Genomic DNA, 27219 nt, shown 5'->3' with positions numbered 1-27219 from the left:
ATTTGCTCAAGCTTGAGTTTGGAACTCAAAGCTTGAGCTCCAATGGTGATTTCTGTATATGTGGTTTCTGGGTGGTTTTGAGGCCTTAGATTTGTTCTTTGGGGTATTTAGAACAGGTCTGGAAAGTTTGGTACCAATTGGGGTTGAATTGGTCGAGTTATGAATTTTTGAAGTTGCTGCCTGCGAGGAACCGGAATTCCAGTTGTGCATCCGGAATTCCGGATGGGTGTCCAGTAATTCCCAGAACCGGAATTCCGGTTGGGCAACCGGTCTACCGGTTGGGGAATTTTTCCGAACCCTAGTTTTCCTCGTTTTTATGTTTTTAGGGGTATTGCCATGCTTTTTATCGATAGGGAAACTTTTAGTTCCAAGTTTTAGTCCCCGGGAAGTGATTTAGCGTGTCACTTATAGCGTTGTGATTTTTATGGTTTAGGAGCCGCAATCCGCCGCTCAGCTTCAGTTCCAGTCAGGTTGACCGGCACACCTGAAATCGGAATCCAGGTAAGATTAGTATAACAGTATGCATATGTAGATTACATGTTTAGCGAGCATGTAGGAAGCCTGTTAGATTACATTAGTTGTATGTTGGCTTCGAACCATCCAACCCTGTCACGTCGGTACGAATTTGGAGTATGACCAGGCCGGAGTATGACCGGTTTGACCGATCAGCCGACACTTGGTTGGTGGTTCCGTACTATTGACGTATCTTGTCGGTACAGGCTGGAGTATGACCAACAGCCGGAGTATGACCGGTTCGACCGATCAGGAGGATATAGTAACACGTCGGTACAGGCTGGAGTATGACCAGCAGCCGGAGTATGACCGGTTCGACCGATCAGGTTGTTACGTGTCAATAGTACCGTCCCTATGAACGTTCAAAACTCAGTACCATGTTGGACATGGCAGTAGTGGCTCAGTACCATGTTGGATATGGCAGTAGCGGGACTCAGTATCGTGTTGGACACGGCAGTTAGTATTATGTATGATATTATTATGCTTTTCTTACTGAGTCTGTCGACTCACAGTTTATGTTCATGTGTAGGTAAAGGCAAGGCTATAGCTGATGGACCGTGAGCGAGCTTATGAGATTGTACATGTCGGGGCGGTTAGGCCTGGAGCGTACGATCCTCGGGACAGCAAGGCTGAGATTTTTGTAACTGTCGTTAGACGACTTTTAATTTTGATGTAATAGTTAAACAGTGAAAACTTTTGTAAATGATTTTACAATCGGGATCCCGAGTCTTTTATAATATGTTTTATAAGTTCAATTAAAAAGCAAAATTTTAATTAATCACGTTTTTCCATAAACCTCGTTGATTAGCAACGAGCTGCACAGTACGTTTAAAAATCACGTAATACGCCTAAGGTAGTTAGGGTGTTACAGGTAGGGTGATCACCAGCCCGATTTTTCCCGATTTTCAAAAATTCATAACTAATTCAAATAAAATTGAAATTGAGTTCTGTAAAAAAAGTAAATTGCTTAGAATTTTCCAAACTATCCAATAAAAATAATTTCAGATACAGATAATTAATTATTTTTCCCAGAATTCACAAACATCAATATGACACACCATGAAACCATCCAAATCACAAACAAATCGTTTTAAGTCTAAATTTCTTTCAAGCAAATCAATTACCATGGCCCTGATACCAGTTGTTGGAATTAATTTTACCAGGATCTTAGATCTACTCACAGGTATGTTGATTTAACAACCTAAATATGAACTTCTAAAATGATAAACAAAACACATAAAAGTTAAGAATAACTTACAGTGATGGCAGCGGAATAAAGTGTCTCCTTCCACTCAGATCTCTAACCCTTGATTCCTATCTATAGCAGAGTACAATCAAGATCTGAGCCTGAATGTCCTTCAGTTGTATGTGATCCTTCACAGTCTTCCAAACTATGATTGAGGTACTGAGTGATGTGTGTGGGCACTTCTCTCTCACAAAGGAATTTCGAAATTCTCTCTATTTTACTCTCTTGAATTCGTGTATAGTGATTGCATACAAAGAAACACCAAGAGTAGAGAAAGGGGGCGGCTATATATATGAAAAGGAAAGAGCTCAACTTTCCAAATAACCAGTTTCCTCTTTTACTGTGTAATTGATTAACTGCCTTATTTAGTGTGATCCACCACTTTCCTATTTTTGCTAGGCTTTGATTAGCAATTACATGGAAATTAAAATTTAAAATAATAATTGGGAAACAAGCAAAGATGTGGCCGGCCATGGTGTGTTATGGGCCTCACTTGGATTTTGCAGTTTCCTCAATTTTATTTCTATTTCTCCAAAAATGCCATTTTTCCAATTCTAACCATTTGAATGCCAAAACTAAATTATTTAATAGATTATTAAATAATATCGTCATTTAAAATAATTATTAATTAGACATGCAAAGTCTCTCAATTAATAATTAAACCTAGAAACCCTTTTATTTACAATTTCATCCTTAAACTGTGAGAATACACAAATTAGACATAGTCTAACTTTTAGAATTATAATTGATTAATTATAAATCAACTGTAGAGTCTTACAAACAGTATAGTCTCAACTAGAATGGGGACCATGGATCTATATGTTGAGCTTCCAATAAGTTGAACCGATTTACCAAGTAAATCCCTAACTTATTAATTCCTTGTTGAATCCACTCTTATAACTTGGAATTGCACTCTCAAACTTATATAGAGCATATTATATGTTTCACGATATCCATATGCTATCTCATTTAACCATTGTTATAATCTTAATGTGATTAAAAGATCCTCTATATAGATGATTTACATCGAGATGGGACCAATTTACCGGTTACACCCCTCCATTTATTTTGCCCCTTAAAACACTTAGTTACCTGTAAATGATGTTTTAGTGATCTAATATGTAGTCACTGAAATAAGAGCTCATCCATTTACTTTTATTTAACTAAGCTCAAAGGGAATCATCACTTTACTTCTATACACTAGTAGAAGCTATAGATTCCATATTTATGTTCAGCACTCCCACTCAGTTATGCTATCATGTTCCCAAAATATACGTATCACCCTGACCCAAAAGTAGGCTTAACTAATAAATCAAATAACATGATTAGCACTCCTGAGATTGAGCCTAAGCATATCAGGACTTAGATTCTCTTAATCTAAGATCAACTTCTGATATTGACTTGGAAAGATACAACAATAAGTTTACAATATTTTTGACCAAGTTCAATATCGGTCCAGTCCAATAAATACGCCATACATTCGAAACTAGTATACTTTACCAATGTCCTGGAAAGAACATAACACTTACTCCAAGTGTAAGTATACTTCACCGCTAATTATCACATCAATGTAAATCCAAAACACTGATGAACTGGGACTAAGTCTTTTGAATCATATAATCACAATCACATTCCACTGTATTGACAATACTGTAATTGTGAATCACTATATGTTCTGGATTTAACTGATTTTGTGCATATATCAAATATATATATATATTAAACCATAAACATGTAACATACATATAATCATAAATCACTTCAAAATTCTGAATTGATAACTAATCAGATTGTAATGGGTTTTATTTAGGGCACAAAACCCAACATGCATAGGCTTTTACCATTTTATTTTTTCCATTATTTTAATGCCATACAATTCTAACCTAAACCTAGAGGGCATTCTATAAATAGAAAGTATTGGCTTCAGGAAACTTATGACTTTGCACATTGTTTACTTCAGAAAAGCCTAGCCGCCCCCTCTCTCTTTTCTTCTCTCAAATTTCGAAATTCCCTTGAGTGGCCCAACCGCCCCGACATGTACAATCTTCATCGGCTCATCCTCACCGTTCCTCAGCTTTTGCCTTACCATTACCTACACATAAACATAGCACTGTGAGTCGACAGACTCAGTAAGAAAAGCATAAATCATAAAACTTACATAAATCCCGGGTTATGATCAGACACCCATACCCCTGACCACAACCCTAATCCCCGTGTCCCACACGGTACTGAGTCTCGAACGTTCGTATGACGGTACTTTTGACAGAGTAACAGCCTATATTCGGTACGCTAGTCATACTCTAGCCTTACCGATGTGTTACAGTATCAGCCTATACTCGGTATGTCAGTCATACTCTAAGCATACCGATTTTATACGGTCAAACAGTACGGTACCATTAACCATAATATCAGCCTATACTCGGTGCGCTAGTCATACTCTAGCCGTACCGATGTGATACTGTCGAATGGTACAAAGCCAACATACATATCTAATGTAATCTAACAGGCTTCCTAACATGCACGCTAAACATGTAAATACATATGCATACTGTTATACTAATCTTACTTTGATTTCGAATTCAGGTGTGCCGGTCAACATGAGTGGAACAAACTGCTCGGCGAATTACATGCTCCTAAACCATAATAATCACAACACTGTTAAGTGACACGCTAAATCACTTCCCGGGGACTTAAACTAGAAACTAAAAGTTTCCATATCGATAAAAAGCATAGCAATACCCTAAACAACTCAAAAATGGGAAGAACTAGGGTTACCAATTTTTCTCCAACCGGCAGACCGGTTCTACAACCGAAATTCTAGTTCTGGAAGGAACCCAGAACACCAACCGGAATTTCGGTTCCTACAGGCCATCCTGAACTGGAATTTCGGTTCAGTGGAGGAATTTTTCAAAATTCCATAACTCGACCAAATCCACCCCAAACTAATTCAAACTTTCCAAACCTGCTCTAAATACCCCAAATAACAGTTCCAAAGCAATAAAACAACCCAGTAAGCACAGATACAAAAATTTCCATTAAAGCTCCAAGCTTTGAGTTCAAAAATCAAGCTTGGTTAAACCCCCACTAACATGCATCAAAACCTGCTTGAATCTACTCAAAAATGCATAAATAAGCCTTTAAAAACAACAGCAATCAACTACAACAAGCACAGCAACAATTTTATCATTTCTCCATAAAAAAAAATCCTAAGTTTTGAGTTAAACTTCCAAACTTGAATAAAAACAACTAGCATGCATCAAAACCTATTCTATTTCACTCAATTAAACATTTTTAAGCTATAGAAAACAACAACAACAACTTACAGCAGCTATTACTATCAAAATCATCAAGCATGCAAATATTTTCTTTCTTAAAATTGAAGAACACAACAAGAAAAGTTTCAAGAACCATACCTTAGCTTGAGATCACTACCAACTAGTTGAAATAACAAGAATTACAGAGAAAAATCCAAGCCCTAGCAGCCCCAAGCAAAACAGAAAGAGAGAGAGAGAGCTCTTGACAGAGAAACTTTCTTATTTTTCCAAATTTCCAATTTTTGAATAAATGATGAAAATGCATAATCTATTCTTTATTTCAGCCAAAATAACATTATATAAATCACATTATCACCAAATATTAAGTCCACAAAAGGACAAAGGCTTATGGGGAAAAATGACTATTTTGCCCCTCCCACACTAAAAGGGTTAAAAAGCACTTAAGGGTATTTTGGGAAAATTCTAAATTCCCAACTAATCCTGACATTCCCAATGTCTAAATAAGCCATCCCACTATGCTAAAATATTAGATTGTGATCCTATTGAACCATACACCGCGTTCCATGTTGTCGGGCACCGAAAATGCAAAATTATGAAATCTCACTATATGACATAAAAATACATTCAGAATTCAAATATAACAACATAAATAATTATTTAAATATCTATAAATGATTTTCATAATTAAATCTTAATTATCTGCTAATTTCCAAATTAAACTAAGCGGTCTTTACAGTTTTGGAGTCCAATTTATTTTCATGTGGCCTATAAAGCCTTGCCTCAGCTGGACAACCCAAAATGTGGAAATGCTTTAGACTAGGCTTTTGACCTGTCCGAAGCTCATAAGGTGCCTTTGTAACTGCTTTAGTTGGCACTCTATTCAGAATGTAAGTTGATGTCTTTAATGCTTCTCGCCAGAGGGTCATGTAAGGTAGAATGAGCGATCATGCTCCTTACCATATCCTTAAGAATCCTATTTCGTCTCTCAGCAACACCATTCATGCTAGGTGACCCTGACATGGTGTACTGTGGGACAATACCACATTCCTCTAGGAATTGAACAAGTGATCCTGGACGTTGTTCACCTGAGCTATCATATCTACCGTAGTACTCACCACCGCGATCAGATCTGACGTTCTTAATCCTTTTATTGAGTTGATTCTCAACTTCACCTTTGTAAGCTTTGAACACGTCCATAGACTGAGATTTTTGATGAATGAGATATAGGTACCCATAACGCGAGTAATCGTCTATGAATGATATAAAATATTATTGACCATTCCAAGATGCCTTAGGGAATGGCCCACAAATATCTATGTGAATAAATTCTAAGACTTTTGAAGCTCTATTGGCACCTAATCTCTTAGTTTTGGTTTGTTTTCCCTTAATACAATCTACACAGACATTGAAATTTGTGAAGTCAAGAGACTCTAAAATATCATCAGACACAAGACGCTCAATTCTACCTCTTGAGATATGACCTAAGCATTTACGCCATAATGACGCTGAATTTTCTTTATTGAATTTGCGTTTAGTACCTCGTGATTCCACATGCAAAGTTTCATTATAGGATGCAATTGCTTCTAGCAAATAAAGATTGTCATAACAATTTAAATCAGTTCCAATAACATTTGTATTTAAAGACAAAGTAAACTGATTATTTAACCAAATGAACAATAATATCAAAATTTGTCCAACAAAGAAATAGAAACTAATTCCGTGTAAAAGACGGCACAACAAAAGTGTATTACAAATCCAAATAATAATCAATTCCCAATAACAATCTAAAATGCCCAATTGCTTTCACTTCCACCGATTGTCCATCGCCCACAAAGATGTATCTTTCACCATCACATGGCTTTCGCGGTAGCTCAAGCAACCCTACATAGAAACACTTATGTGAGTAGTAGCACCAGAATCTATCCACCAAGTGTTTCTAGGTACTGAAACTAAATTAACCTCAGTACAGACCAAAGGAAGATTAATACCTTTCTTTACACGCCATGTGTGATATTTGGCACAATCTTTCTTCACATGTCCAGGTTGATTACAAAAGAAACAACCCTTAGAATCCTGTTGTTGTTTCTTTTGAATTATACCCTTAGCAGCTTCATTCTCAAATTTCCTTTTCTTGCCCTTATCCTTAGGGGTAGTGGCCAAGCGAGCACTTTCAGTTTTGTCCTTTTTCAACCTTTCTTCCTCTTGCACACAATGGGAAATGAGCTCATTGAGAGTCTATTTCTCCTTTTGACAGTTGTAACTAATTTTGAATTTGTTAAACTATGGAGGAAGCGTTAACAAAACCATGAGTATAAGTACATCATCCGAAAACTCAATCTTAAATGTCCTTAATCTTGAGACAATATGATGCATTTTCATAATGTACTCCCTTACATTTTCTTGACCTTTATACTTTATGTTCATTAAAGAACCAAGAAGTGTTGTCATTTCAACCTTATCATTTTTAGCAAAACGTTCCTCAATTTGTTCAATGAAATTTTTGGTCATAGTAACCCCTTCGAATTTTGTGCCCCAAAAGGCTTTTGGAATGCCGTGTTTCATAATCATTAGACTCATGCGATTTGAACAATCCCACCTCTCAAATTCCCTTTTATCATCATGGGAACTTTTCTTAGTGAGAGGTGCAGGTTCTTCATTCCTTAGTGCATGGTCTAAATCCATACATCCCAGAACTATAAGTAAGTTTCTTTTCCAATCCTTAAAATTGGTTCCATTAAGCATAGGAATATATTTAATATTAGCAGATATTGAAGCAGTAGAAGATGAACTAGCTGAATATAGAACAAATAAAACAAGCTCACATCAATATGCATAATAAAACAGTAAATTCAACAATTGGTTAATCCCATCTCAAGATACCATACACACATTAATATCAAGTCTTTGGACAATAATATATACTGTAAGCGGTACTCTTGGTGTAGCAATCAAACATTGACAATAAAACTGTGTCAAACAATAGATTAATCTTTGGACTAATGTATTGTCCAAAATACCTTATAATTATCACACATATATTGCCACAAGTATGCTTGACATTTAGCAAAATATTACTTACCTTTAGGTTAGTCAATATATGCATCAATTACAAACACACAACCATCCTAATATTTGAAGTAAATTAATCTACACAAAAGAGGTCACTTTAGCGACATATTGTTTCAATTAATTTACTCAAAATATTAGACATAAACCAACACCAAAATTTGAATTAAATTGTTTGCACTACCAAAATTATACTGTAACATATATATATATATATATGACACAGTACTGAAACATATTATATATAAATATGTCTAAAACCTTAATAAAATATGTATATACAGTAACATAAATATATATACTGTAACATATATATATGCAAAAATAATAATTAATTCAAAGACATATATATACAACAGTACACATAATTGAAGCTAATTACAAGTAATCAATACATATAATTTTTTTAAAAAAATTAATATTAAATCGCCGATCGAAGAGGTAAATTAAACACATATAAAGTTTAAGAAACCTTACATTGGGTGCAGCGGAATATAATGACTCCTTCCGTTCAGATCTCTAACCCTTGATTCCTTTCTGTAGCAGAGTATTATCAAGATCTGAACCTGGATCTTCTTCTCTGAATCCTTGATGCTGAATCTCCTTTGCTGATGATCTTTCTTCACGATCTTCCTCACTATGATTGAGGTATTGCTTGATGTGTGTGGGCACTACTCTAATCACTAAGAGAGGTTCGAAATATGAAGGAAGAATAGAGAGAGAGAGTGGCGGCTAGAGAAGAGAGTGGAGGCTCAGGTTTTTCTGATTCAGAAAGTGTAATTTTCCTGAAGCCTTCACTATCTATTTAGAGCATTCCACTAGGGTTAGATTTGAATTATATGGCATTAAATAATGAAAAAATCAATTTAAAATACCTATAAAGGTGGCCGGCCCTGGCTAGGTGGACTGGGCCTTGATTTTTGCAATTTTGCAATTTTAACACCTTTAGTATCTGATTTTCTCAAAAATGTCAATTTCCTAATTCAATCATTTAAATGCCAATTCTAACTATTTAATAACTATAAATAATTATTAAATAATATTGTCATTTATCATATTTATTAATTGAACCATACAAAGTATCATAATTAACAAATATGCCCCTATTAACTCTTTCTTTACAATTTCGCCCTTACTTAGTGAAAATTTCACAAATAGACATAGTCTAATTCGTGAATTATAATTGACTAATCAAAACCAATTACATGAGTCTTACAAGCAATATTATCTCAACTAGTGGGGGGACCATGGGTCTATATAACCGAGCTTCCAATAAGTAGATCAAGAATTTAGCACTAAAATTCACTAACTTATTAATTCTTCGTTGAATCCACGCATAGAACTTAGAATTGCACTCTCAGTATATAGAATGCTCTATATGTTCCACCATATAGACACATCATTAGTTATCCATTGTTATAATCCTAATGTGATCAATGATCCTCTATATGAATGATCTACACAGTAAAGGGATTAAATTACCGTAACACCCTATTATGTATTTTATCCTTAAAACACTTGACCCCGTATAAATGATATTTCAGCTTATGTGAAATGAGATCTCCACCATTTATTTTCGTTTGGTCAAGCTCGAAGGAAATCATCCTTTGCTTACTATTTGCCAGATAGAAGCTATAGATTCCATGTTTATGCTAGCGCTCCCACTCAATTGCACTACCGTGTTCCCAAAATGAACGTATCACCCTAACCTAAAAGTAGGCTTAACTAACAAATCAAAGAACACGAATAGCCTTTCAAGATTGAGCCTAATCATAACAGGATTAAGATCATTTGATCTAGGATCAACTTGGCGATATTGACTTGAATAGATTTTACGGGAAGTTTAATTAAATCTAAGTCAAAGTTCAATATCGGTCCCTTCCAATGCATACTCCATGCATCCAACCTGAGCTTTACTTTAACCAATGTTCTGGAAAGAACATAGTATTTCTCCAAATACAAGTAAACTCTTGTTGTAGATTATCATATCAGTAAAACCCTGTGTCTGATAAATCTAGGAAACTTTATTCACATAGTCATGTTTACTTTCCAATGTGATGACAACACAATAAACATGATCAAGTATGTGAAAAGGGTTTAAGATGAATTTATAAATCAAATAGACAAGCTATTGATAAAGTGAACCAAAACATACACAAATGAATGAAAAATACTTCTGTTTCTTTATTGATGTTGAATAAAATAGATTACATTGAAATGGAGTTTTATTTAGGGCATAAAACCTAACAAACTCCCACTTGCACTAATATAAAACTAATTAGTACATATCAATTAATCCTATATTCTGATGGTGCTTTTCAAAGGCTGTCACGGCCAAGACTTTGGTAAATGGATCAGCTAGGTTGTCCTCTGTGTCAACTTTCTCAACTAGTACATCCCCTCTTGCCACGTATTCTCTGATAATGTGATACTTCCTTTCAATATGTTTGCTTCTCTTGTGGATTCGAGGTTCTTTACTGTTTGCTATTGCTCCATTGTTATCACAGAGTAGTACCAGAGGCTTTTCCATTCCAGGAACAACTCCTATGCTGGTGAAGAACTTTCTTAGCCAGACAAGTTCTTTAGCAGCTTCGGCTGCTGCTATGTATTCAGCTTCCATAGTTGAGTCCGATATTGCGGTTTGTTTAGCACTTCTCCAAACCACTGCTCCACCCCCAAGAGTAAACACCATCCCAGATGTTGATTTCCTGTCTTCAAGACTTGCATGGAAATCTGAATCAGTGTAGCCTATGGGATTTAAAGCACCACCCTTGTAGACTAACACAAAATTCCTTGTACTCTTTAAGTATTTCAGAATATACTTAACTGCATTCCAATGTTCTAGTCCTGGATTAGACTGATACCTGCTCACAATTCCAACAGCATAACAGATGTCAGGTCTAGTGCACAACATTGCATACATTAGACTTCCAACTGCAGAGGCATAGGGAATTTTCGCCATGTCCTCTATCTATTGAGGATCAGTCGGAGACTATTCCTTAGATAGACGAATACCATATCTAGAAGGCATGTTTGCCCCATTGGTGTTGCTCATGGAGAATCTCTCTAAGACTTTGTCTATGTAGGTTGTTTGAGAGAGAGCAAGAGATCTGTTCTTCCGGTTTCTTATAATCTGAATACCAAGAACATAGGCTGCTTCACCCAAATCTTTCATATCGAATTGAGTGTTGAGCCATTCCTTAATGTGAGTCATTTTCTTGACATTGTTTCCAATGATCAAAATGTCATCAACATAAAGGACAAGGAATACTACTATTTGGTCTTCCTTGAGTTGGTAAACACAAGGTTCATCTTCATTCTGAAGAAAGCCGTAGGTCTTGATGATTTCATCAAACCTCTTGTTCCATGAGCGAGAAGCTTGCTTAAGTCCATAGATAGACCTGTTTAACTTGCAAACTTTCTTTTCTTGCCGGGAAGAACATAACCTTCTGGTTGCTCCATATAGATGGTTTCTTCAAGTACCCCATTAAGGAAGGCGGTCTTGACATCCATTTGCCAGATTTCATAATCGAAAGCAGCAGCTATGGAGAGAAGAATTCGGATGGATTTGAGCATGGCAACAGGACTAAAGTTTCCTCATAGTCCACCCCTTCTCTTTGGGTATAACCCTTGGCTACAAGTCTAGCTTTAAAAGTTTCGACTTCGCCTCCAGCTCCTCTTTTCTTCTTGTAAACCCACTTGCATCCTATCGGATGATAGTCGTCAGGTGCGTCTACATATTCCCAGACTTTGTTCTTTTTCATGGAATCCATTTCTGAATCCATGCCGGCTGACCATCGTTTCCGTTGCGGACTAGCCATTGCCTGTTTATAGGTTAATGGATCGTCATCAATACCGTCACCTACGACCATATTGATTTCACCATCCAAGCCATAACGAGCAGGTTTTGTTGAAACCCTCCCACTACGACGAGGTACGGTTGTCTTCTGAACAGAAACTTTAGTAGTAGATTTCTCAGTTTGTTCAACTGAGGGAGTGGGATTGTCCTCTTCACGTGTGGAAGAGAACAGAACATTGGAAGGACTTATATCTGAAAGCATTTCCTCCAACACTACTTTACTTTGTGATTTGAAATTCTTAATATAGTCATCTTCAAGGAAAGTGGTAGTTGTAGAAACAAACACTTTATCATCCTTGCGACTATAAAATAGTCCACCCCTAGTCTCTTTAGAATTACCGACAAACATGAAAACTTCAATACGTGACTAAAGTTTGCCGTCTTTCTTTCTTAAGACATGAGCAGGGCACCCCCAGATTCTGTAATGGCATAAACTAGGTGTACGACCATTCCAAAGTTCTAAAGGTGTCTTAGGGATTGATTTAGATGGAACAACATTTAAAATGTCGGTTGCCATCTGAATTGCATATCCCCAGAAGGACGTAGGTAGAGTTGAAAAACTAAGCATAGACCTAACCATTTCCAAAAGCGTGCGATTCCGTCTTTCTGCAACTCCATTTTGCTATGGAGTGCTAGGGGCGGTTAATTGGGATTCAATTCCAAGTTCAATTAAATGATCTTTGAACTGCATATCCATATATTCTCCACCCCTATCAGTTCGCAAGATCTTTAATGATTTACCTAATTGGTTTTGGGCCAAAGCATGAAATTCTTGAAACTTTGCAAATGTTTCAGATTTCTTATGCATAAGGTAAATATGTCCATATCTAGAGTAATCGTCAATGAAAGTGACAAAGTACTCATAACCACCTCGGGCTTTGACATTCAAAGGTCCGCAGACATCGGAATGCACTAACCCTAGAGGGATTTTGGCACGCTCTCCCTTTGCAGAGAAAGAACGTTTAGTCATTTTTCCTTCCAGGCAGGACTCGCAAACTGGCAATTCACCTAAGACGACATTTTTCAATGGACCGTCTTTGGTTAGCCTGTTGAGTCTATCAAAGCCTATATGACCTAAACGTAAATGCCATAGATATGTTTCATTATCATCATCGATCTTTTGCTTTTTGTGGTTTCTAGGTTTAGCTACTTTAAAAAGTTTGTTATGTAGGGCAAATGGTGTTTCCGGTCTAAGAACATAAAGCCCCTGTTCCATGGATGCAACACAAATCTGAATGTCATTTCGAGAAATGGTAGAACCAGAATCCGAAAAATCTAATTTGTATTGTTGCAATTGTAAGCATGAAACAGAAACCAAGTTTCTACTGAAATTTGGAATGTATAAGACATTGTCTAATTCCAAAATTCTGTTTTGAAACTTGAGTTTGGCTTTTCCTCTAGCTCTAACCGAAACCATTTCGCCATTACCAACTTTAAGTTTCAACTCTCCGGATTTCAAATAATTCCAATTCTCAAGCAATTGCAATGAACAACTTACATGGTTTGTAGACCCAGAATCAAGAATCCAAATGGATTTATCATTCTCTAACACACATGATTCGAAGACTAAAGCATTACTGATTATTCGTTTGTTAATTGTTGTTCTTGCTAGTTCATTTTGTTGTGAAGTATAACTTGAGGAAGTGGAATCACTTTCTCTTATCTTCTCAACTAAGCTTGAAGTAGTAGGATTTATGGAGTTATGAACTATTTGCTCTTCAGAGTGAACAATTCCCAGCTTACCTGCTTTCTGGAATTTAAAGTCCATCATGAGCATATGTGAAGTATTACTCTGACAAGGAGTTTATAACTTCAAGTTCAATTGCTAAGATATTAACTAGGAGTGGAATGAGAAGGGGATTATAGACACTACAACACATCAATAAAACAGAAGTAAGGTTTTGGTTCAAAATTCATACACAAGTTCAGAAAATAACAGTTAATGACATATGTTATAGAAATACTAAATCTAACATAGTTTATTTTCCAAGGTTTCCAACATAATGAAATACAGTGTCCCGGTAGGCGAGAGTCAAAGATAACATTAGTTGAATAGAGTTGTCAGCTCATCTAAAATTAAACATTTTAGCAACCTTTTATTCGATCAAAATGAGAATCCAACGTTGTCCCGGTAGGCGAGAGTCAAGGTTATTCTCATTTTATGAGCTTCCACCATTGTTTCATGTTCTATGAGTTTATCTCTAAGTAGTCACCGTAGGGGAGAGTCTAAATAGAGACGAAAACTTACAAAACACTTATCAAATGAAATCTTACGGTGTTAAAAGTGTTCAACGAATAACCATCCATAGGGGGACGAAGTCTAGCGTCTCGAGGTTATATTGAATAAGTTTAACTATTGTAAGACCAACAATGGAGATCGAATATCTTTTGATTAAAAGCTCATTATTTAAAATATATATATATATATATGTATTTTGTATAATCATAACATTCGATATTATAATAATAAAAAATTACAAATTAAAGTTGGTTTAAATAAAAAATCAACTTTAATTAATTTCTCAATTATTACTTAAATTGAAAAATAAATTCAAATAAATATCGAACAAGTTCCATAATATAATAATGAAAAATTACAAATCAAAATTGATTTAAATAAAAAATCAATTTTAATTAATTTTCAATTATTAATTAAATTCAAAAAATAAATTCGAATATTTAAATGGAACAAATTTGAAAATATCTCACTTAAGTTGTTTTAGAAGAATCTAAAAAATCAACTTAAATATCTTTCAAATCAGATTTAATTAAATTTAAAATTAAGTTGTAACCACTTAATTTTGTAGATATTTTAAGTTAATATTCAAAAAGATATTAACCTAAAAATATCTAAAATATTCCATTTTAAGTTAATATTTGAAAAAATATCAACTTAAAAAATATCTAAAGAATCTTAATAACCAATGCCTAAAATTCCTCAACTTAATTTTTTGAAATTTTGAATTCAAAAGATATTCAGATTTAAGTTGGTTAGTTGTAGATAACTAAATATCAACTTAAATAGGAATATTTAATGAAAAATTTAAATTAAGTTCCAGAAAGAATCTAGATGGTTATAATTCTATATTTAATTAAATACAAGAAAATACATATAGTTTAGCTTAGAATATAAAATTCTTTAAACTATGATTTTCTAAATTAATTTCAAAATAAATGAAATTAATTATGTTGCTAATTCAATTTTAATTAGGTTAAACTAGTGTAATTAACCTAGTACAGTCATTCAAATCAGGCAAATGGGCCTTCACAATTGGGGTGGTTTGTGTGAGGGGGTGCTGGGTTCAGTATGTCGTACCCACTTCTATGGCTCCCAACTCTCACACAAGGCCCAAAAGAGAGGAATTTAACCTTAATAAGAACAACTGTTATTAATTGAATAGGTCCAAAAACTAAATGGGCCTAAATAAATTAACCTATATGCATCTATAATAAAATTAAACACATAGGCTCACACAGGCACACTTTGGATGGGTCCTATCATGTTGCTAGGTCATACACAGATGAAAGAAGATTGTAAATATACCTGTTACAAATTATTATCTTGACCAAGGGAGCCATCAGATCATTAGATCTGGCAAAAGGTAACCATGGCTATTTGCAATCAAGTAATAATAGGTTTTAAAAACTTACATACAAGCTAAAACCACATACTCCTGCAACAAGGTTAGCTGGATAGTTGGAAGTAGGATTTATTTAATTTTAAATAATTTCGAAAAAATAAATAATTAAAAAATATTTTAATATTCGAAAAATAAAATAAAATTTAAAAAAAAATTTAATTTCGGAAATAAAAATTAAATTTTGAAATTTAAAAAAATATTTAAAATTAAACCTACTTTTTGAAAAATTAGGTTTCAACCAACCTAAATATCATTTCAAAATTTGCTAACTACTTTTAAAAATTAAATGTTATTTTAAAAATAAAAATTAGAAAAGATAAATGAAATATCTTTTCAGATTTTAAATTTAATTTAAATAAATAAAATAACAAAATTTAAAAGTTAGCAAAATATCTTACATCTATTTAAAATTACATGATTATAAATATCTTATTTTAAATTTAAATAAGGTCAAAATATATAAAAAGATTTTTAAAAAAAATCTTAAAATATAAGATATAATTAAAAAAAAATATCTTAAAAGATAAGATATTTTAAAATATCTTAAAAGATTTTATAAATATCTTATAAAATCTGACCTTAAATTTAAAAAAATATAATCAAATTTAAAAATAAGATAGATATTTAAGCAAGAAGATAGATACTAATTCTATTCATATTCAAATTACAATAATATCTTGAATTAAATTTAAAAAATATTAAATTAATTCAAAATGATAATTAGAATTGAATTAGGAATAGTAATAGTATAAATACAAAACTATACAAAAAATTGGAAGTTAATTCCATGAAAAAGCATGAAAAATTGAAGAAAAACAAAAAAATTCGAAACTGTACGGACAGATTTGCGATCGCAGGAAAATATCAGCACAGCCCCGATTTTTTCAAATCTTCAAAAAATCATAACTAATTCAAATAAAATCCAAATTAAGTTCTGTAAAAGGCTAACTTGCTTAATTTTTTCCATACTATCCAATAAAAATAATTACAGAGATAAAATTGCAATTATTTTTCACGAAAATTTCACAAACATCAATCAATCATCAAATAACACTCAATACAACATGATACCATCCAAAGAACATACAAACAATCGTTTTAAAGTCCAAATTTCTTGCAAGTAAATCAATTACCATGGCTCTGATACCAGTTGTTGGAAATTATTTTACCAGGATCTTAGATCTACTCACAAGTATGTTTATTAACATCCTAAATAAGAACTTTCTAAAACGATAAATTAAACACATATAAAGTTTAAGAAACCTTACATTGGGTGCAGCGGAATATAATGACTCCTTCCGTTCAGATCTCTAACCCTTGATTCCTTTCTGTAGCAGAGTATTATCAAGATCTGAACCTGGATCTTCTTCTCTGAATCCTTGATGCTGAATCTCCTTTGCTGATGATCTTTCTTCACGATCTTCCTCACTATGATTGAGGTATTTCTTGATGTGTGTGGGCACTACTCTAATCACTAAGAGAGGTTCGAAATATGAAGGAAGAATAGAGAGAGAGAGTGGCGGCTAGAGAAGAGAGTGGAGGCTCAGGTTTTTCTGATTCAGAAAGTGTAATTTTCCTGAAGCCTTCACTATCTATTTATAGCATTCCACTAGGGTTAGATTTGAATTATATGGCATTAAAATAATGAAAAAATCAATTTAAAATACCTATAAAGGTGGTCGGCCCTGGCTAGGTGGACTGGGCCTTGATTTTTGCAATTTTGCAATTTTAACACCTTTAGTATCTGATTTTCTCAAAAATGCCAATTTCCTAATTCAATCATTTAAATGTCAATTCTAACTATTTAATAACTATAAATAATTATTAAATAATACTGTCATTTATCATATTTATTAATTGAACCATACAAAGTATCATAATTAACAAATATGCCCCTATTAACTCTTTCTTTACAATTTCGCCCTTACTTAGTGAAAATTTCACAAATAGACATAGTCTAATTCGTGAATTATAATTGATTAATCAAAACCAATTACATGAGTCTTACAAGCAATATTATCTCAACTAGTGGGGGGACCATGGGTCTATATAACCGAGCTTCCAATAAGTAGATCAAGAATTTAGCACTAAAATTCACTAACTTATTAATTCTTCGTTGAATCCACGCATAGAACTTAGAATTGCACTCTCAGTATATAGAATGCTCTATATGTTCCACCATATAGACACATCATTAGTTATCCATTGTTATAATCCTAATGTGATCAATGATCCTCTATATGAATGATCTACACAGTAAAGGGATTAAATTACCGTAACACCCTATTATGTATTTTATCCTTAAAACACTTGACCCCGTATAAATGATATTTCAGCTTATGTGAAATGAGATCTCCACCATTTATTTTCGTTTGGTCAAGCTCGAAGGAAATCATCCTTTGCTTACTATTTGCCAGATAGAAGCTATAGATTCCATGTTTATGCTAGCGCTCCCACTCAATTGCACTACCGTGTTCCCAAAATGTACGTATCACCCTGACCTAAAAGTAGGCTTAACTAACAAATCAAAGAACACGAATAGCCTTTCAAGATTGAGCCTAATCATAACAGGATTAAGATCATTTGATCTAGGATCAACTTGGCGATATTGACTTGAATAGATTTTACGGTAAGTTTAATTAAATCTAAGTCAAAGTTCAATATCGGTCCCTTCCAATGCATACTCCATGCATCCAACCTGAGCTTTACTTTAACCAATGTTCTGGAAAGAACATAGTATTTCTCCAAATACAAGTAAACTCTTGTTGTAGATTATCATATCAGTAAAACCCTGTGTCTGATAAATCTAGGAAACTTTATTCACATAGTCATGTTTACTTTCCAATGTGATGACAGCACAATAAACATGATCAAGTATGTGAAAAGGGTTTAAGATGAATTTATAAATCAAATAGACAAGCTATTGATAAAGTGAACCAAAACATACACAAATGAATGAAAAATACTTCTGTTTCTTTATTGATGTTGAATAAAATAGATTACATTGAAATGGAATTTTATTTAGGGCATAAAACCTAACATATAGCCGATCGAAGAGGTAGGCACTGAAGCCATTATATCATATTCAATCGCAAGAGGAAGAATTGAATTCTTACGGTATATAAGACAAAATTATATATATCTACATGAATTTGCCATTACGTATATGATCGAAAAAAAATGATGGTATAATTTTTAAAAACCCTAAATTTCATAAACAAAATCATTAAATCTTTAATTAATTCAACAAAGGTGGCTCCGATACCACTTGTTAGGATTTATAAAATACTCCGAAATATATATATTACTAATCTAAACATATTCCTAAAAGTGCTTTAATATAGAAAACCCTAAATCATAAATCTATAGAACTTTTGCTAAATTAAAGAAGAAGAAGATGATAAAAGATGAGCGGAAGAACTAACCTGAAGCCATTGTGGGAGATTGCAGAGAAGGTTTTGATCTTCCAAGAATACACTATTTTCTAAAGTATTTTCTTTGATGGGCAAGGAGAGAATACAGAAACCCTAGTGTTTCTTGGGGACCACTACCTATTTATAGGCTCATTATATAATGACTTTTGGGTATTTATTATTTAACGCCACAACAAATTATAAATTAACTTATGGTATCTACATATTATTTCCATGACAATTTACTACCCTTTTGATACCCATAACATAACTGGTCACTTAATTTTATATCACACTTTATAATAGCATATACATTATACTTATGTGCCTACAATAGGAGTTTTTAATCCAACATCATGTTCTTTCAAAAGCTAACCTCGCAGACATCCTCACAAAGCAACTTTTCCCTACTCAGTTCAAAGAAATTTTATCTAAGATGGGTGTCACAAACTTCTCCATTCCACCTTGAAGTGGCCTATTAGAATTAATTAGGGAATTAGTTAGGTTTTTTCTCTTCTTCCATTTTCTATTATTTTTTCTACTCATGGCTTTTGTCCTATAAATAAGTATTATTCTCCTCTGTAAAGTACACACATAACAATTCAGTAAAACATTCTTTTTCTCTCATTGCTATGTTCCTAATAGCTAATAAATTAAAATATGTGAAACTCTTTTATAAATTCGGTAACTATTAAAAATTTTCTAAAATTTCGCATGTTTGATATTTTAATTATAGGGAACATCATTATGAGAAAAAAAAAATATTCGGGTATATATTTTTCCAGGCAAAAATTAAAATAGAAGGTGAAACTGGAGATTAAGAGAAGCAGTCATTAGTTTTAAGGTCGACATTTTATTTGTTTATTTATTAAAAAGAACTCGTAATTAATAAAGATATGGTACGCGTATCTATGATAATATCGGTATTCATAACTCTTTTGTTGTGTACTATGTTTTGGGCATTTTAAAACATATAATAATAATTTCATCGTAGAGAATCATGATTAATATACGACTCCGGCGTTCATGTTTATTTTCCATTTTAGCTATATACGTACATAATAGACTCACAAGTGTGACATCCTTCCATGTTCACCTATATACAGTATAAAAAGTAGGCCGTATATGATATAATTTTTTATTAATTGCTCTTGTTTCACTATAGTCTATAGTAGTACAACATATATATATATATATACATAATAATAATAATACACAGCACATGATACTAGTACAGTTATACCCCCAAGTAGGGACATATAGAGACCAAACGAAAGTCGTGGATATTGATAATTGATCTACATATTCTCACTCTCCGAGTCAGGATGACTTTTGAGTAAATAGCTACTGTCAATATAAAGTTCAACTGAGAAACAACACCACATATATTAATAGTACTATATATCGACCTCTCATTTCACCAGACAAACCATCTATATTTTCTTCTTCTTCATCTTCTTCTTCCATCTGATTTCTCCCTAACAATATCCTTATAAAACCCAACAAAGAATATAAAGTCATAATAGCTAGTAATTCAATACAACAAAAATGAGTCAGTGTGTTCCCAGTTGGGATCTCGACGACAGTACAAGTGTCCCTGCTGCCAGCAGATTATCTCTTCGCTCCCGCTCTAATTCCACCGCTACTGATGTCCCCCTGTACTCCACTCTCTCTCTAAAGAAATATATACATATAAATAAAAATAGCTAACAGTTTTTTTTTTTTTTTTTTTCCTTTTCTGTTGGTTTGGGTTTGTCTATAGATATAATATTATTTTTGTTAACATTATAATGGCTTTGTGATGCAGGTTAGATTACGAGGTGGCCGAGCTGACATGGGAAAACGGCCAAATAACCATGCACGGGTTGGGGCCACCGCGAGTGCCGAACAAGAACATAGGTACGAATTGGCCAGAGAAGCCACGCGCCGGCGGCACACTCGAGTCCATAGTCAATCAAGCCACACGACCCTCAACCCTATCACTACCTTACAAGCCCCATGGTATGCCTACAGCCGCTGCCAGAGAGGAGTTGGTTCCCTGGATGAAGGGCCATCAAGGGTCGGCGCCACCTGCAGCCGCCCAGGACAATACCGCGACCATGGACGCACAAGTCCCTTGCTCTGACCCAGTCAAATCTCGTAAAAACGATCGGATTAAAGATAGCGTAGTGGTACCGGGGTTCGGAACTTGCCATGGCCAGCGAGGTATTGTATCGTATACTCAGGTAGCATCGTGCAGTGGCGCCGTTAGTACTCAAGAGGAGATTAATAATAAGACCACCGGAGGCTTTGTAGTTCCTGATCAGAAACGAGGAAGCAGGACGGTCGTGCAGACGACGGCGCGTGAGTGCCCAGGAGACCAAAGTATGAGTGGAACCAGCGCAACGTTTGGGACTGGGAACCAGCCACTTAGACTTGACTCCTGTGATAGGGATGTGGGTTTGGGTTACCCTTCTACGTCGATGGGGTCGCCGGAGCATGTCAGCTCTGACAAACGTTCTAGAAAGAGAACCACTGCAGATGATCACAACTCGTTCTGTCATAGCAGATCACAGGCAAGTCCCTAACTCAATTTTGTTACTATTATTATCAACTGTATATATCTATTTACTCATCATTACTTTTTGGGTCTGTAACTGCGACCATGATGATGGTTACATTTTTGTAATTATATTATGTTTATAATATTTCAAAATTATATTTTAAATTTAAATTAATTATAATTAGCAGTTTTCTGTTTTTATATTTTAAATTGTATTTATTTTTTACATTTTTACTGAATTTCATATACAATTTTTTTTTTAATTAAAATTTGTATATCGACTTAAATAAAACTTAAATAAAAATTATTGGAACAATCCAAACCATAAATTTTTAAAAAACAAAAATATATTATATGGATAATTCTCTTATAATTAACTATAAATTTAAAATAAACTAATTTTTTAATTAGTACACTCAAGTATTTTTAGTAATTAATATTTATAAATATTTTTATTTTTTATTCATAAAAAATTAAAATAAAAATATATTATTATCATGTTATAAATAATTTATTAATTATTTTTAATTAATTTTTAAATTAATAATAAAATAATCCAATAATTAAATAAATGTAAATATAATTATTATCTAACCAGTAAAATCTTATTATATATATTATAAACTATGTTTATATATAATTATAATTATTTATTAAAGTTTAAAAATAATTTATAGATATATGATAATTATAATTTTATTTACGTTATCTGAATGTGTCACAAATTTTAGTTATTATGATTGTTTTATTAATTAACTAATATGCTCTTGTTGAATATAACAGAGGGAGTCAGGCGATGATGAAGACAAAAAGAAAGGAACCGGAAAATCATCGGCTTCCACTAAAAGGAGTAGAGCTGCTGCTATTCATAATCAATCTGAACGGGTAAGCTCTTTTTCCTTATATATTTATTAGAACAATTAGAAGGTAAATAAATATTGCAATATTTGGAAGAGAGAAGACACTGACAGTTTTCAGTTAGATATAGATTATATTTGAGTCAAACATATATATTAGAATTTAATGTATAACATATATGAGGTATTTGTAATGAGTACGATTAAGAAAATTTGAGTCTTAGAAAAATTTCTTATATATTTATAAGAGTTGTTCCAAGGATTGAAATGAAAATTAAAAAAAATATTTTTCAACAAAAATAAAAATAAAGAAAAAGAATTGAGTTTAATTTGAATATTTTTATTATGTAAATATATTTTTGAAATGGTGTAAAATAATGTATTTTTTGTTTATTTTTTTAGTTAAATAGTTAAATTAAGTATAAAAATTTAAAACTTTCTTTCATTATTATCAAAATTTAATAATTTAATATTTTTAAAATTAATATTTATAATTAAATATTTTTAATAACTATCAATAATAAATAACTCATCAAAAAAATATTTTATTTGTATATATATATAATTAGTGGATTTTTATTTGCATCAAAAAATATATACATTTTAATAATTTTTATTTCATATAAAATTTAAATTTTAACTTATACTTTTATTTTTATTTTTTCTTTCTTTTTATATTCAACAAAAATATACTATCAAAATAAAATAAATTTTATTTTAAATATTTAGATCAAAAAATATGAATATAATATTTTAAGGAAAAAAAATACTAATATAATAAATCATATAAAATTTTATTTAAAAATTATACCTTACTTAAAAATGTTATAAAAATAAAATGAAAATCATTATTTAAATGAAAAGAAAATAATATTAAAAAAAATTAAACACGTATTAAACTTATTTTTTTATATTATGTTATGTTTTTTTTTAATATTATAATATAAAACAAATATTTTGTCGGCACAAATAAAACTTACCTTAAGTGGGCTATCTTGCTTCCCACAAAAGTATTTTCTTTCCATTATAAAACAAATACTTTTCTCATTATCTGTTTTATTCTATTATAACAAAAATATTTTTAAAGTTGTTAAAGATATTTTTTGATGTAAATATGTTTTATTATTGTATAAATGGTGTGGCTATGGTAGCCATTGTTTTTGCGTGATGATAAATGAGGACTTTTAGATTTTAATATATAATTTATGTTGACATTTTCGTAATTATAAATGAAATTTGTTTCTGTTTGTGCTGCTGGTTGTATCAGAAAAGGAGAGATAAGATCAACCAAAGGATGACGACACTCCAGAAGCTGGTCCCGAATTCCAGCAAGGTATGACTACGATGGATATTCTATTCCTATTTCTGTGGGCTTAATTTATTTATATACATGTATATATATTATCATTTCTTTCTACTTTCTTTATATTTGAACCATTGAAACTTTCGTCCGTACAGATATATATATATTTCTATATAAGTATATAGTTACCACCACAAGCTTCCTAATATAACAAGTTACAAAATTTATTTTTTATTTATGAAAAAATTGTAATAATAACAATAATAAGAAGCACAACATGTTGCCTGAAAATAAATGCCTACATATAGCTATAGATGTGTATAGTAGAAGTAGTAGTACTTTTGCTTCAATAATTTGTTTATATTAAGAAACAAGTGGGTATAACCAGTTTAAACTAGCATATCCAAGGGTGAGATTGACACATGGATCATGTAAGATTCCACATATTTATGAGAGCTCGGAATATGTTAAAAAAGGTCACAAACTTAAGAGACAATGATTGACATATACATATAAATATAGATATATAACTTATAAGCGGGGGTGGTCCAAAGCCTTTAAATGCATTCAAATTGTTAAGGGTCTTGGGGCAATGGCACAAAGACCCAACGATTCTAGGCCACACAAACCCTTATTTGCTAAGAGTTGAAAGTTGATAGGAGAAGGCTACTAGTGTTTGTGTTAGGTGTGGAGACAGCTACCTGCAGCTCCACATAAACATATTAAATCCCTAACATGTGGTAGACCCTATTGGGCCCTCATTATCAAGTCTGTCTAAGCTCAACAGTACCCTTCTACTATACAATCCTAGCTACCTATGGCTATATGTCTTAATTATTTCGCAAGTTGTAAAAATAGGACTTTAGTTTGATGCTTTAGAAGATGGAATAAGCTACATCCACGGAAATACATACATATGTGTAACTGTGTAAGTCCAATTCTTAAAATAAGATTGAAGAATAATACAAAAAATGCATATTGCTCTAATTATCGATGTAAGTGATGTCTAAAAATTTATTATTGTGTTGGCTACTTGATAATATATCGTGCATTTGTTAAAAATATATAAACGGAAACGAATAGAGTACTTGGTGTCTATGTAGGAGTAAAACAATATAGCTAGTCTTTAACTACAACTAAAGAATTAGTGCTTTTTGTATTTGGGATTGTGCAAGGCTTTTGTGTATGTTAGCTTCTTCATGTCAAAGAAAAATTAAAGTTGCAATAATAAGTCTTTTATTTGGTGTAAATTAATTTGATTTTAAGAGCCTAGTTTTACTAATATTGGTCAACTTTTTTACTTTTAGTATTAACAATATTGTATAAAAAAATAAAATTATTTGACGAAAATTAGCGGGGGTTCTATAAAGTAATACATGACATTCTGATATGTAAAATAGTAGTTCGAAAAGTATGATTTTGATTGATGTTTAGTATATAGATTGAATTATTTATTTGTTGAAATATTAACATTTTTAATTAATTAATTTTATTATGATTACTGCAGACTGATAAAGCTTCGATGCTGGATGAAGTGATCGATTATTTGAAGCAATTACAAGCTCAAGTTCAAATGATGAACAGAATGAACATGCCCGCGGCTATGATGTTGCCAATGGCTATGCAACAACAACTTCAAATGTCGATGATGAATAGCTTGGCAGGGATGGGAATGGGAATGGGGATGACCATGGACACAATGGGTCGTCCTAATCTTCCCGGAATCAATCCAATACTTCATCCCAATCCATTCATGCCCATGAACGCCTGGGATCATGGCTCTGCTTCTGCCGCTGCTGCTGATCAAAGCAGATTGCAGCATCAATTGCCTCCAGTCATTCCTGATCACCTGGCCTCATTCTTTGCATGCCAACCACAGGTACATTAATTTGTGAAAACTAATTACACCTCCTCCATAAACCAAAGTAAATTTTTTTATATCTCACATATATATAACTGTCCATGCAATTGTTGCAGTCTATGACACCTGAGGCTTATAGTAGGATGGCTGCAATGTACCAGCAGCTTCATCAACCTCCGACTTCAACTTCTAAGAATTAATCATGTGACGAGAATAGTGTTATTAACTTTCTATATAAATGGCAAAAGGACAAAATTGCTCAAATTCTTATCCATAGGTATTGTTTGGAAAATGCAAAATTTGGTGCAAACCATAATATTTTCTATTTAGGTTTATAGGCCGGTTAAATATGAATGGGTATTGTAATTGAAATTAATTTATAGTAGAAGTTTTCAAGTGATGGTGTATAGACTCATAAAATTTGTCCACAAAGGGCAAATAGTAGAAAGAAAATAAATAATTTGAAGAACATAAATGTTGAAATATACCTTAACAAATATTACACAATAAACTATAAATATATATATGTATAAGATTAGGTTGATGTTACATGCAATGCACGTATAATTAATTTTCTTTTTAATTAAATTCAATTAAGTGATGTTAAGCGCAATACATGTATATAATTTTTTTTAGTTAGGTAGTGTATTTTTTTTTTTAATTTTTGAAACAGATTGATATTTTAATCCTTAAGAATTTTTTATAACTATTGCTACATTGGATATCATTTGAATGCAATTATATGTATGCTTAATTATATGGTGTAAAGCACGTTTAACAATGTCAACCTAGCTAGGGCATGAAAAAAGTTTGTCATATGGTGACCACAAGACAGACAATCCTATTGTATAGAAGATAGAGAATTACATTTTCTAGCAAGTACTTTTATTGTATAGAAGATAACTTTTTTTTATTTTAATTTAAATTTAAACCAATAACTTTAAAAATATAATTAAAAATATCGATAATATCTTAAGTATTTTATATAAAATATTTGTATAATTTTTATTTTTAAATATATATAATAATATTATAAAATTGATAAAGAATATTCTGTTAAGTAATTGGATATTCTGTTAAGTTAACGTAGAAAAACCCAAAAATTATCGTTAAACCAAGAATTCTGTTACATAGCCACAAATTTCATAGAATAGATATTACATTATTACGGTGATACACTTATCTTTACATTTATACTATCTATGATTATTTCTTCTTTTACTTTTACATATATGTAAATATAAGTGCACTTTTACTGAATATTACCTATTGATCTCAGATTTGGCAAATCGACAACGGAATTGTATTTATTACTGATGCTTACTACTTTACACAATAAGAATAGAAAAGTAAAAGAGATTATACAACTTAGATCACAAGGGTTGTTGAATCTGAAGCAGGTCTCTTAAGATTACAATATATGAACCAAGTAATCAAATCTCAAGTAAGAGAGTGAGAGATCCTACGGTGTGTATGAGAGAAGAGAAGAGAGAATTAGAGTTCCAGACTTAGAGTTAAGAGCTTTAGGGAGCTAGAGCCTTTTTAGACTTAGAGAAATTAGGATTAGGCTAATGCTCTTTATATAAAAGAGCTTACATCAAGATAATAACCTAACATCCCTAAAAAATAGGAACTGTAAAATA

The 27219-nt window shown here is 32.4% G+C and overlaps 1 protein-coding gene across 1 annotated transcript; it reads left to right on the top strand.

Moving 5' to 3' along the window:
- The first annotated feature begins 20238 nt into the window (after positions 1-20238).
- On the top strand, positions 20239-26051 carry LOC115716733 (transcription factor UNE10). Its single transcript, XM_030645615.2, has 6 exons — positions 20239-20671; positions 20821-21568; positions 22339-22440; positions 23680-23745; positions 25223-25594; positions 25693-26051. The coding sequence occupies exons 1-6, from the start codon at positions 20562-20564 to the stop codon at positions 25774-25776; spliced, it is 1482 nt and encodes a 493-aa protein (XP_030501475.1). The 5' UTR covers positions 20239-20561; the 3' UTR covers positions 25777-26051.
- The last annotated feature ends 1168 nt before the right edge of the window (positions 26052-27219 follow it).

Source organism: Cannabis sativa, chromosome 5 (assembly GCF_029168945.1).
Source record: "Cannabis sativa cultivar Pink pepper isolate KNU-18-1 chromosome 5, ASM2916894v1, whole genome shotgun sequence".
NCBI classification, from domain to species: domain Eukaryota; kingdom Viridiplantae; phylum Streptophyta; class Magnoliopsida; order Rosales; family Cannabaceae; genus Cannabis; species Cannabis sativa.
The sequence above is the reverse complement of the archived record's forward strand: the minus strand, read 5'-3'. Positions and strand labels throughout refer to the sequence as shown.

What these genes read in the sequence shown, in the direction of transcription:
- LOC115716733 (XM_030645615.2), top strand. Translation starts at nt 20,562, where the DNA reads ATGAGTCAGTGTGTTCCCAGTTGGGATCTCGACGACAGTACAAGTGTC. An exon ending in ACCGCTACTGATGTCCCCCT is followed by an intron (nt 20,672 to 20,820) that starts GTACTCCACTCT and finishes TTTGTGATGCAG; the next exon opens with GTTAGATTACGAGGTGGCCG. An exon ending in TTCATAATCAATCTGAACGG is followed by an intron (nt 22,441 to 23,679) that starts GTAAGCTCTTTT and finishes TGGTTGTATCAG; the next exon opens with AAAAGGAGAGATAAGATCAA.